The sequence below is a fragment of the Corapipo altera genome, unplaced genomic scaffold (genome assembly GCF_003945725.1).
Source record: "Corapipo altera isolate COAL_440 unplaced genomic scaffold, ASM394572v1 53, whole genome shotgun sequence".
In the NCBI taxonomy this organism is placed as follows: domain Eukaryota; kingdom Metazoa; phylum Chordata; class Aves; order Passeriformes; family Pipridae; genus Corapipo; species Corapipo altera.
In genome coordinates, this window is record NW_020884900.1 from 841,050 (window position 1) to 853,616 (window position 12,567).

A 12,567-nucleotide genomic window follows, 5' to 3' on the forward strand; every position below is an offset into this window, starting at 1 on the left:
AATGCATCTTTTTATCTGTGGGGAGTCAGAACTCAGCCAGCAGAATTATTACTTCGTATTCTTTGCTACCAGTAGAAGCTCAAATAGCAAAATGGCAAAATTAAATTCTGAATAGAGACTTGCACCCTCGCTTTTTTTTTTTCTTTATTTCCCCACAGTGTTTTCCTGAGATGTTAGGGATAAAAAAGGCTAAATACATTTTTAATTTTTTGTCTCTTAATTCTTTTTATGAACTGTCTGAATAGGTTAATAAAGTACTACAAAAACCATAACCTCCTTCCAAGGGAATGAGTGCTGTAGTGCTCTTTTCATAGAAAAGAGTAGCTGTTTGTTCATCCATAAGGACAGATATTACACTGGACATACAGAGTTTATTTTGCTTGATTTCTCCTGCTCCATTAGTTATTTCAGAGTAGCTGTGTGTGGTTGGTTTTCCTAACAAACTGTTTCTAAAGTGATCGAGTGATCACATCCTTTCTTCATCCCTCTTTGTAATGTGAACTTGCTGACTATTTTCAACCAAATGTAACTTCAGGTTTCAAGATCCTAGAGATATTAAATTTATATTTTTCATCAAGACAGATGATCAAATAGAGCAAAGATTAATTGCTTAGCTCTCCAGCTTGCAAAGTGAGCTCAGTCCTTACTCAGTGCTGGAGAATTTCCCCATGTTTCCAGCCAGGGTGATCACTCAGAATCTGAGAGATCTCTCAGAAACTGAGAGAGAATTATACTGTCCTAACAATTTTGATACTAAGCAGAAATATGAAGGTTATTTGAAGAAGACTCCTTTTTGAACATGGAAGTGGATATTTTTTTTTTCCCCTGTTGCAAACAAACAGTGTGACCCAAACATTAATTGCTAAGTGGAAGTCATCTCTTTTGGAGAATGAGATGTGTATGTGCCAGCACTCATCCACCTACTCCAGAATTGACTCTCCTTCATTTAAGGCAACAGGAGCTTTGAACAAGTAGTCTGGCAAATAATTAGATCCAAAGTGCACATTCGTATATGGTTCTACCCTCCCCTGTGCTGCACTAGATTTAGCTTAGTGTCAAGATGAGCGAGAACCAGATTTCTAATAGGTATTTGTCCTACCTTTTGTAATGCTGTCCCTTCCTCCTCCTTTTCTTTCTGGAAGCTTAGATAAGATTTTTGTTCTAGTCTGTGTGTGAAGCAGTAAATTATTAGTACTAAAATATTTTGATATATTAATAGGGCACTAGGATCTATTAGGCTGAGTTAACCTCTTTGCCCATCAACCCCAGCAAGTGGAAAAAAGTGTTCCTTCGGTATAAATTACCTGCAGTACCTCATACTTGAAGACATCAAAGTTATTTCCTTTACTGTTTTTTTTCCTCAGGAAAGTAGAATTCATCTCTGTCTCCCTTTGACCTCAGTAACGTCTTTCCTCCTGGGAAGAGAAAAAGCCCAGAAAGTATCTCTGCAGAATTGCTTTTCTCCTCTCTTTTTTTGTCCTATTTGTGGCTGATACAGTAATATAGTGACCCCATATTATAATCAATGTCAACTCCTAGTCAAATGGAATTTATTCTTTTTTTCAAAACCAACTCAAAAAATAGGAGTTAAGCAATCACAGTTTTGCCTCCCTGGAAGGACTAGGCAGGGTGCAATTTTTGTGTAATGTGCCGAGCATCTTTTTGTTTTACTTTCTTTTTTTAAAGAAATGAGAATCTACACTGGAACAGCCATCACTTTCATGCTCTAATGATCATTTAATCTTGCTAACATGTCTTTTACCTCTGTGATAATATTAATTAGTACTTTTTAGTCACTGTGATTTTAGCTCCATAGTGAAATTTTGTGTAAATGAAAATGTAACAGCTGGATTAGGAACTCGGGAGATATGATTAAGCTGTGAGTCAGCTTGTCACATCTGAGAAGGGATCTTTTTTCGGTGCTGGTTTTCTGTCTCTCTGCTCCCCTGCAGTTTTGGGGAAGCAGTATCAAACAGTCTGTTAGCCAGGTAAGACACCCTGTCCATCTCCCCAGCTATTCAGGGGCCTTTCTGACTCAGTCAGCCCTAGGGCACACGCTCACTACAATGTACTGCTTCCTGCTCGGTCACGGGGAGGCTGGTTTTACGCAGCCAGCTGTTTGCGCTGCCCCCGAACACACAGAAACATGTTCTTCAAAATTCTGTTTGTCTTCGTACAGTGGCTGCACGCTCTATTTAAATCCTTTTATTTTTACTTGGCTCCATATGATCAAATATATTCAGGATGTGGCCTTCGTACGCCACGAGATGAAGGATTCATCAGAGCATGAAGAAACGTCCCAGCTACATCTTGTTAAAGAAGTGCCTTTGTGTGCGCATGCGTTGGTTATGTAACTGCCCTGGATGTGCAGCAGCCCTACCTGCTGCTGGCCTGCTAGGCGCCACTCAGGGAAGCAAATACACTTCTTTACAGTCTCACTTGAAGTGTACAGCGTTACATCCATCAGAGGGACAAATTGGGCAGGCGAAATTAATGATGGAGCCGAGATAAAGGTGCTCGCGAGGCTTCCAGAGTTTGCTGATAGTGTTCAGAAATAAAATAGCTCTGGCATCTCGCTGCTTTTGAATTAACTCTACAGATGTAATGGTTTTATTTATTCGCTATGGCTCCTACAAGGCCACTGCAGTTGTGAGGTGTGTATCCTTATCACTACATGCTCAGAAAACAATCATAGCTGGATTAAATTGCTAGGATGCAGCAGTAGAATTGCCTGATTTTAACCCTTATGCCAAAGCTGAGGCCTGAGGCACAACCATGTCACTGTATAACTCTAACCACAACTTGGTTGTTTGTCTTCACAATGTGCAAGTCAAGGTATCAGGCCCGTAATTCACATGTGTGGTTAAACACAGCTTCCCTTTGCTTTCAGCCTTTCAGGGAAACAAACTGTTATGCTTTAGCAAACTGGTCGTAATTCATTCTGTGAGCAAACCAAACACGGAATTCAAGAAAGAAGGACATATGCATATTTATTTTCCTGTTGTTTTCTTCCACAGAATGATATCACACCGTTGCATGTTGCATCAAAAAGGGGCAACGCAAATATGGTCAAACTCCTACTTGATCGAGGAGCTAAAATTGATGCCAAAACAAGGGTAAGCTGAAGTGTGAATGCTGTGAGTGACTGCATGGAACTATTGCCTCTGACCTGTTTGTTGCTGTAGAGCTTAAATCATTCATCTTCCTGGCAGACTACTACAGCTGCACTGCATTTATTTTTTATGAAATGGTTGCATTAGGATGCTTACATTTTGCATCTCTTAAAGCAGTGTGAGAAACACCACGTATATGGCAGAGCTCATTTTCCATGTTCTCTGTACAGTATTTAATTAGGAACTACTTCTAGCTACTTGGGGGTGGAGGTGAATGTACAGGAAAATGCTAAAAGACAAGAATTCAACTAAGATATTTCCAAATTTGTATGCTAACAAGGTAACTTTGAAGTGCAGTGTGTGTTTGCCTTTCACTATCCACAGGGCAGTGTCACAGAACACAGTGTGGCTGATGATTCTCATGCAGCTCAGCCTGTGTGTGATGGGGTGCTTTGCTGCTGGCTGGGACTTGTCAGCAAATTTGTCAGGCGTGGGGATGGTTTCCATCAGGTTGACACCTAACTCTACCCCCTGAATGACTTAGAAACTCAATGCATGTGGTTATACCTAAGTGCTGTAGTTAAAACCCAACCAAACCAGGGATATTTTATTTAATTACTCAGTGGAAAGAAAAAAAAAAAAGGGTGCTGGAGCGGGTCCAGAGAAGAGCAACGAGGCTAGTGAAGGGACTTGAGCACAGGTCCTATGAGGAGAGGCTGAGGGAGCTGGGGTTGTTCAGTCTGGAGAAGAGAAGGCTTAGAGGCGACCTCATCACTCTCTTCAACTACCTGAAGGGAGGTTATAGCCAGGTGGGGGTTGGTCTCTTCTCCCAGGCAACCAACAATAGGACAAGGGGACATGGGCTCAAGCTCTGCCAGGGGAGGTTTAGGTTAGATGTTAGGAAGAAATTCTTTACAGAGAGGGTTATCAGGCATTGGAACGGCCTACCCAGAGAGGTGGTGGATTCACCATCCCTGGAGGTTTTTAAAAAGAGATTGGACGTGGCCCTTAGTGCCATGATATAGTAATTGGAGTTGGATCAGGGGTTGGACTTGATGATCTTGGAGGTCTTTTCCAACCCAATCTATTCTATGATTCTATGATTCTATGAAAAAAATTCAACTCTTTGGAAGAAAACCTAGAACTGTGGTGCTGTGGGCTCTCATGGCAGTCTTTGCAACACCACTCCTGTGTGTGAGAGGTAACTCTCAAAAGCTGTCACTGTAATTTTTTGGCAATTGTCATTTTCTTGAAATACTAGCTTATAACTTCTCTCTCTTCCATTTTTAATTAGTCTGTATAATTTCCACCAGAATCATTCTAAACAAATGAAATTAATAACCTAAGAATAGTTTTTTCTACAGTTATTACTGTATCCACAGGTTTCTGTTTGGTTTTCCAGTGTTTCAGCAGTCTCTGAGATTTCCTGCCGGGCTTGTTAGGAACATTTGTATTTTTTATTTCTGTGGCAAATTCAGAAACTGGGTCAATTTATTTTGTCATTTCTTTATTCTCTCCACATGTTTTTCTTTAGTTCTTCTTCTCTTTGACCTTTAGTCGCTGATGATTTATTCGTAACTTTTTTTTTTTCCTAATTGGGGAACATGGAAGCAATGACTTTTCATGGATAATACAAACAGTGGGTATAATTTCTGGGCTGAAGTATCATCTGCCTACATGCTACATGGGGGTTGCCAGGCAGAGAGGCGTGAGCCTATGGTATGGCAGGGAGGGCCACGTGTGACAGATGTGCATTTGGTCACAGTGGGGAGAAGGAGACTTGCAAGGCACTGTGCATTTCCTCTCTTACAAGCATTTGTGTGGCCCACTGCAGCCAAAACATGGGGGACTACTACCTTAAATAGTTGGGAGTCCAGCTTGCTCTTTTCTTTTAGTTAGGAAAATTCGTGATCCGCTTCATTTCCTGTATCACAGGCTCCAGAGTTGGACACTGGGATAGTTTATGTAACTAAAAATACAATCTGAGACGGAAACAGGATCTAGGAAGAGGGCAGAAGCATTAACAACTCCTGAGTCTGGCAGAGCTTCCCAGTGAGGCAAAAGGCAATGGATGACTGATTTGTTTTTTCTGGCTGCCCCCAGACTGCCTGTTTCCCCAAACACCCATCCTTTCCATCAGTCAGAAGGGATTTGCGTAACTTCTGCTGCTTGTGCTGTACGTGTGTCACTCACCGGTGCCCTCTCTGGCGTTACCAGAGGCATCACTTTCTGGCAGTCAGTGAGTAAGTGGAAGTTCTGCTCCCGGCAGCACTGACTCATCCTGGCGAGGGTTTGCCAGGCTGTGGTCTGGGCGGCTGTGCCTCTGCCAAGGAGGCTCAGGGAGCCCAGCAGACACTGCATGGCTGGGAACAGGGAACGGCATCGCTGGAGTACATCAGGAGGGATTTAGAAATCAATAGGAGAAGCAGTAGAAGGCTGAGGGTAATGTGGTGCTGGATGAAAAAGGGCATTGTTTCATAAGAGTCTGCCTAGTTCTCATAAACAAGAGCAAAGATTAATTGCTGTGAGCAGTTACAACATACGTTCCTGCTAAATCCCTCTTGTTATTCCTACCTGACCCAGTGTTGTTTTCCAAGGCTGAACAATTAAGATACGCCAATTTTGTAGTCATTTCATTTTTTTAAGCACCATCCTTCTTTTCAATGTCCCAGATACAGAGTGGCCTTACAAAATCACAGGATGACAAAAGCTTCAGCCATATCCTTTTGCAAGAGCATCACCACTACTGAATGTATTGAAAGGCAAAGAGCAGCCAAGGCTGTCTTTTCTGATACATGTGTCAAGTCACATTTATCAGCTGGATGCCCAGGCAGAGCCCAGCCTTGAGTGTTCTTCAAGGGGCAGGTGCTGAATGCACACACAGCTTGATAAACGGGTGGGATTTGCATGTGAAAATAAGTGAGCCTCCTATTACCAGATTTATAAGTGTGAGACCTTTCTTTTTTTTTTTTTCCTATTTTTTAAGAGAGGAGCAGAATTATTTTTTTATATAAAATAGATTTTATCTTGGATACCATGATATTATTTAATGCAGGTGTTGATTGTGGAAGACAAACTGGCTCCTTACAGGTGAATGGCAAAGGTACTGTACCTGTATGAAAGGACAAGAAAATTTTGAAATTGCTGTTTTTTATTGCTCAGGGGCAGAAGTTCTTAGGCCTTTGTTTGTCCTGTTTCAGGTCTGTAATTCATCTTTAAATGAGTATGCAGAATGTACTGTTTTGTGTTGTTGACCAAATGCTAGCAGGGCCAGGATTTGCTACTCTGACTCTTAGATGGGACAGATTTAGCTATTCAGCTGTCATTTTGCGGTCTGTTCCTGCAATCCATTCTCTCTATGGGATACTGGAATACACTGCACATGTTGTTTCTTTTTATTTTTCACAAGCATAATTATTTTATAGATAAATTCACATAAAGCCTTTCCCAAGTAATATGTAAGTTGAGGTAATGATTTCTTTTCCTTAGTCATTTCCCTGAGCATTTGCGTTTGCTGCTGACAGATGGTCTCGGAAACTGTAGTGCTGAAGTACTGCACAAAAGGTTAACATGAAGGGCTAAATCCTTATCCTGTTTAAATTATTGGAAAAGGCATCCATGAGCTCCCACTTTTCTCTGTGTTCATTAGGACCATAAATACATACCTGAAAACTATAATTGGGAGTTGAAATAACATGTGAGCATATGTGGTTATTTCCAAAAAAGATCTCCCAACTATTTTGAGACTCAGACATCCTTTTTTTTTTTTTCCATTTTAGCTCACACTTAAGAGTTGCATTGTTTATTTTAACCAGCTGTTTATCTCCCCTCTGTCCTTTTTTTGTGTGTGAGATATCTAGCAACTGATACTTGGGGCTTGGTACTGAATTCTTAAGGGTGCTCCTCAAGAACTATGTGCTTCCAGGGCAGCTTTAATCATTCTGGTTTTTAACTAACATTCCGAGCAAAGAACTAGTAACGCCTCATGTAACATGTTTACTGAATGTTGCCCTAATTAGGTTTTCTCTGTCTTCCAGAAAAGACTTTAAAAAATAAAATTTAATTAGAGAGGTTGATTAAATTAACTTGATTTGCTTTGGCTGTTTAATACTGTATATGCCAAAGTGAATTTGTGTCTGAAGGAGGCAGCAAGCAAGTTTTAGCCTGGATTAACAATAAGTGTTTATAATCTTCATTCTACTGATTTTGCATCTAAATAACAGGCCAGCACTCATATCTGCATGAAAACATGTGGGATATGCTCTTTGAAGATGCATCAGATCATACATAAGCTGCTTCAGAAAAGCCACGTGTATTAAGATATAAAATAACTACAATAGCACTGCCTTGGCACTCTTGAGTGCATTTTGCACGTGCAGGGAGAGCAAACCTCGTGCATTGCCCTGTTGCACAAAAGGGGCTGTTTGCAGTAATACCAATGAAGTGAAGAGTTCAGGAGACTTGGAGCATGGAGGGGCTGTTGATACACAGAGCCCTGCTGGGCTGAAGAGCATTCACAGAGTCACTGAGCAGTGCTGGGGATGATAAACCCTGGAGGCAGCAGTAATTGCTCCCCTGGGGAAGCATGCCTGCTACCTCTGGCTCAGGGGAGAGGAGTACCTGCCACACTCCTACCAAGGCCATGGACAGGCTCTGGGACTTGGCTCGAACTCTGACAAGCTCTTGCTGACTATTTACATCTCAGTAAAGTTTTTACTGGGTGTTGTTTTGTCACTCTAAGGCTGGGTTAGAAGCTGGTGCTTGCTGATGGGTACTGATGGTACTGAGCCCACCATGGCTTTGGGGTACAGCAAAGGAAATCCTGGGAGAGCAGTGATGAGGAAGACGCAGAGGTAGCTGTGGAGCACAGGGAGGCTGATCTGTGCTCCTCAGAGGTCCCTTAAAGCCACATGTGGTGGTGGGGAAATGCTGCAGCAGAGGGGCTCCACTGCTTGCACCAGGCTCTGCTAACCTCAAGCCAGTTTTGACCCCAGTGTTAACAAGATCCGAGTCTCAACGGGGACCAGAAACTGTACTTAGATCTCATTTATTTGTGCATGTCTGTGTTTGAAATAAAAGCTAAAGGAGGCAGCAGCCCCAGAGATGGGAGTGCAATGCTAATGGGAGGCTTGTGCCTAAGCAGAATTCCTCCTATTGTCCTCCTGGCTTTGCTAGAGCTACTCTCAGGCTCTCTGGAGGGATAGATAATGCAGATGATATGATTTATCATGTCAGTGCATACTTAGAGAGTCCTTAATCTGCAGATTATTGTCATAATCGTTTGTAATGGTTTTTCTGAGCCATTGCAGGCTACAATAGTAAGGCAAGTTTGCTTCCTAAAACATGTAATATGTTTTTTGCTTCAACAGTATAGTCTATGTGAACAGTAAATAAGCAACTAGAAAATCTCCTGACAAAATCAGTAAAATCTTGCTGAGCTCAGAGCAGTCTCTTTTAATCTCAGATTCTTGATTTTTAAACAAAAATCTTTGTGATCTGTGTTTCTTTACCTGCTTTAAGTGTCATGCAGCAATTAAGTAAACCAGTGAATAGACAGTGTCTTTTCAAACTACAAAATAAAATCTCTGCAGCTAAATTATCTGTCTTGGAGTGTATTTGCTCTTTGCAGTGGGAGTTCCTGACATCATGTTAACAATAGCTATAGATCAGCTGCTCCAACAAGCACCTACATGCATTGTAATGTTGTGTCACACCATGTGATGCATCTGGTGGTAGTGACTATTGTGTGGACCAGAATGAGCTCCACTGGCCAAGTGTGACTGTCTGCCTACTCCTGAGCCACATAAACCTTGTCAGCCATAGATACTCTGAGAGGGCTGGGACACTGTGCTCTGGGGAGCACTGAAGTAGTTTTTAAGGGTCTAGACTCGTACAGGAAGATGCTCAAATGTGTCTCATTCTCTGTGAGCATGGTATGTACTACCCATGGTATGTTGGTGAAATGAGCTGGGGAGGCATTAAATCTGGAAAATGTTCTCTACCTTACTTTCTATGCCTGATCTCCTTGAGTGTCTATCTTTGATGTGCCTGGAGAATGTGATAATTATAGGAAGTAAAAAGAATGAACAGTCTAATGTTACATGATGACAATCCAATGTACATGATGATCTTCAGCTCCTGCCTACAGGTCTCTAGTTATTTAACCTTGCTGCATTTTATTTTCTTTCCCATACAAGTTTTTTTATGTAGGTGATATTTTTATATTATTGTGTCTGCTCAGTACTTGATATGCCCTTACCTGTGGAAACTTCTGGTATAGGAAATATGCAGTACCATTTTAAACACTTGTGAAGCTACAGCAGAACATTTGCAACTTGGCTGATAAGTACACAGTTAATGGGTTTTGATGTCTTTTCTCTTTGTCTTTAAATGTTTTGAGCAATACATCTTTAATTTGTGTGGTATGAATTTAACAAGATACCCTTCCCTGTTTGTGGGCTGAAGTAAGAAAACGAAGCAGAAATGACAACAGAGTCAACTTCAGAGATGTCAGGAAGAAGATTGTGGCCCAAACTGTGTCCATCTTGCATGAAAAATGACTCTCTGAGTTAGGGGAGTTACATCTGAACTAAAATCTTTTCTTCATCTACATCAAAAACATATGCCAATGGAAGAAAATGCACAATGAGAACCATACAAGTCTGAAATTAGAATTTTTACCTGCTATTTTTCATAGGTTTATTAGGAAAGGGCAAAAAAGTAGAAGCAGGAGAGTGTAAGGCTCTCTGAATCACCACCTCCCTCTCCCTGGCTGCCCTCTACACTTTGCAGGGCTTAAGCTGATATTCTAGTATAGTGTGTTGGTTTGGGAATTATCAATAAAGAATATTATAATTGTGCATAAAAAATATGACTAAGGAGGTATGTTAATAATACTTGCTACCATACAGAAACAGACAGAGAGGGAGTACATGTGTATGAAGTGAGCACAGAAAGTGTAAGAAGGAATTAATGTTGTGACATACATATTTTAGGCAATACAACATATGTGTTTTCAAGAGCTCCAGAAGACACTGGAAGAAGGCTCCAGAAGACACTGGAAGAAGGCTCCTTCCTTTATGACTTGTATTTGGAAAACTAAAGTTTCTGAAAACCATAACATCATTATTTGTAACAAGCACTATGTCACTGGGCATTGAAGAACCTCGTGTGACTTCACTCGCAGTTCCTCAGGGCACATGTGCTCTCTTTGACTGTAGCACTTGTGTACAGCACTGTAAACAGGGTACAGGTCAAAGTATAGTCCAATCAGCTCGGAATAACTCTGTTCATGTTAAAAAGTCTTCCCCTTATTTGAGGCACATTTTTATAACAGGATATTGACTATTACTGAGCAAACTGTTCTAGAAGAGGTATTGACAGTATGCCTTGACTCCAGTCCGGTCATTCAGCTGGAGGTCACATAAGCACAGTCTGAACAAGAGACAGAAGTGATTCCAACATACTTCTATCACCTGAGAATAAGATGGTTTTCTTGTCTGCTTGTACACTTGTCAAAATCAGTGTAATAAAAAAAGTCTGAGTAGGAATTTTTTTTTCTCTCAGACTTAATGACTGTCCATTGACTTTGATGCACACTGACAAATGAGAGACCCAGTGTTCTCAAAGATACGCAGGCAAAAAGTACCTGAAGTGCAATCTCATCTTTTTCTTGTAGATGCATTAACCACTTTAATGCTTATACAGTGAGGGCCTGGAAGTTGCCCACTGCATGAGCATCAGTGTGATGTCCAGATTACATCAATTACATGTCCAGAAAATCAGAGCCAAAATATGCTCAGTCCGTTTCAATAAACAGAGTCAGCTGTTCCTTTGCAGAAGAGCAGCATCCTGCAGGAATTAATTAGCTTCTTGGGACATCATGGGTCTTTATAAAAGTGCACAAGATTTTAATGTGTCTGAAACTAATCAGTTATAATTCTATATCCCACAGGATGGGTTGACCCCCCTCCACTGTGGAGCAAGAAGTGGCCATGAACAGGTTGTAGAAATGCTGCTGGATCGTGGTGCTCCTATTCTTTCCAAAACCAAGGTAACTGGTACTCTTTTCTACTGGGATAATCCTTGTACTTTTTTTTTTTTAATGTAATTCTGCAAGTCTCATATATTTAAGGGCTTGACAATAACTTTCCCATTTCTTAGTTATTTAAAGTAACTGTGTGGGAGCTCTCCGAAGTGATGCCATATGTAGTGCACGTCTGCATATGTAAAATGTGTTAAATTGAGATATACAAGAAAAGACGTCTGTGCCAACCAAAAAGACATGTATGGTAACCCTGTCCCTCAGAATTTCAGTAGCTGAAAATCTCTGTATCTTATCCTGGAATAAATACACGGTGATTACAATATATCTTCAGCTTGCACTAAATCACCCTAAGGCTAGAGAAGAGACAAGAGATAAAAATAGAGCAATGTCCCTTTGCAGAGACAGCTCGTATTTCCTAAGGACTTAGCCTGATTACCAGTTTCTCCACTTTCTGTCTCTCTACAGTTTATCTTGCAAAATTCTTCCTGGATATTTCAAATCACCTGTGCCAAGGTGCACAGATTGCTTCAGACCCAGGGGCTGGCATTAAAGGCAACACTTGCCAGAACTCTTCAGGCAGTGGTCTCTGCTGTGCTGTTATTCCTGATTTCAAACCTCAGTGCAGCAGCCTGCTTTGTAGCACCACTACATTCCGTGACTTTCCCATTCAGGGTTGACATTTGAGCTGTGCAGTTTGTTGAGGTTCTTTCCCAAGATAACCTTCCACTACATTTTTTTTAACTCAGTCTGTAAGCAATATATTTCAACAACGTTTCTTGTTTGCTTCTATTATTTTCTTTCTCTCTTCTGTCATCCTGTTCTTTTCTGTCTCAGCACCCTTCTATATTCTGCTTTTCTCCTCCCTCTTTTTTTTTTTTCTCCCCTTACAGGAGTATATTTAGCATTTATTTGGGAAGGTTGGCACCAGCTTTCCTCTGCTAAATGAGTCACTGGTAAGAGCTGTCATGGGTAATCTGACAGACAGTTTTCACCCATCCTCTGCATGTGGAGTTTCCATGGACTTCCACAGCCCTGACTCACAAACTTCAGGAGCAGGGGAGAACAGCAGGGGGCTGTCCAGGAACCCCTTGGGCTGCATCTCCATACCACTGCCACTCTCAGAGACTAGAACTCCTGCTTCAGGGAGTCAAGCTCTTCCACACTCTCTGATAGCTCAATTAATTACTTAAAGGGGAAAAAAGCCCAAAACCAAAACACCAAAAAAGCCACCCCAAAAAACAAACAAACAAAACAAACCACAATCACACAAAAAAAAAAAACAAACAAAAAAACCCCCACAACATAAACTCTATTTCTTTCATTTCCACCATCATATATATGAAAACCTCTCCTAAGGAACTATATTTTTTTGTTGCGTGGATTTTGTGTTTTCAGGTATTATCCCTA

At 41.1% G+C, this 12,567-nt stretch overlaps 1 protein-coding gene across 5 annotated transcripts in view; it reads left to right on the forward strand.

The window, feature by feature from the left end:
* The window catches only part of ANK3 (ankyrin 3), a 206,066-nt gene that overhangs the window by 76,034 nt on the left and 117,465 nt on the right, over positions 1-12,567 (forward strand). For all 5 annotated transcript variants that reach the window (XM_027649512.1, XM_027649513.1, XM_027649511.1 and 2 more), the window contains 2 exons: positions 3,018-3,116; positions 11,068-11,166. In XM_027649512.1, coding sequence (XP_027505313.1) covers positions 3,018-3,116; positions 11,068-11,166 — 198 coding nt within the window. The remainder of the gene's footprint in view (positions 1-3,017; positions 3,117-11,067; positions 11,167-12,567) is intronic.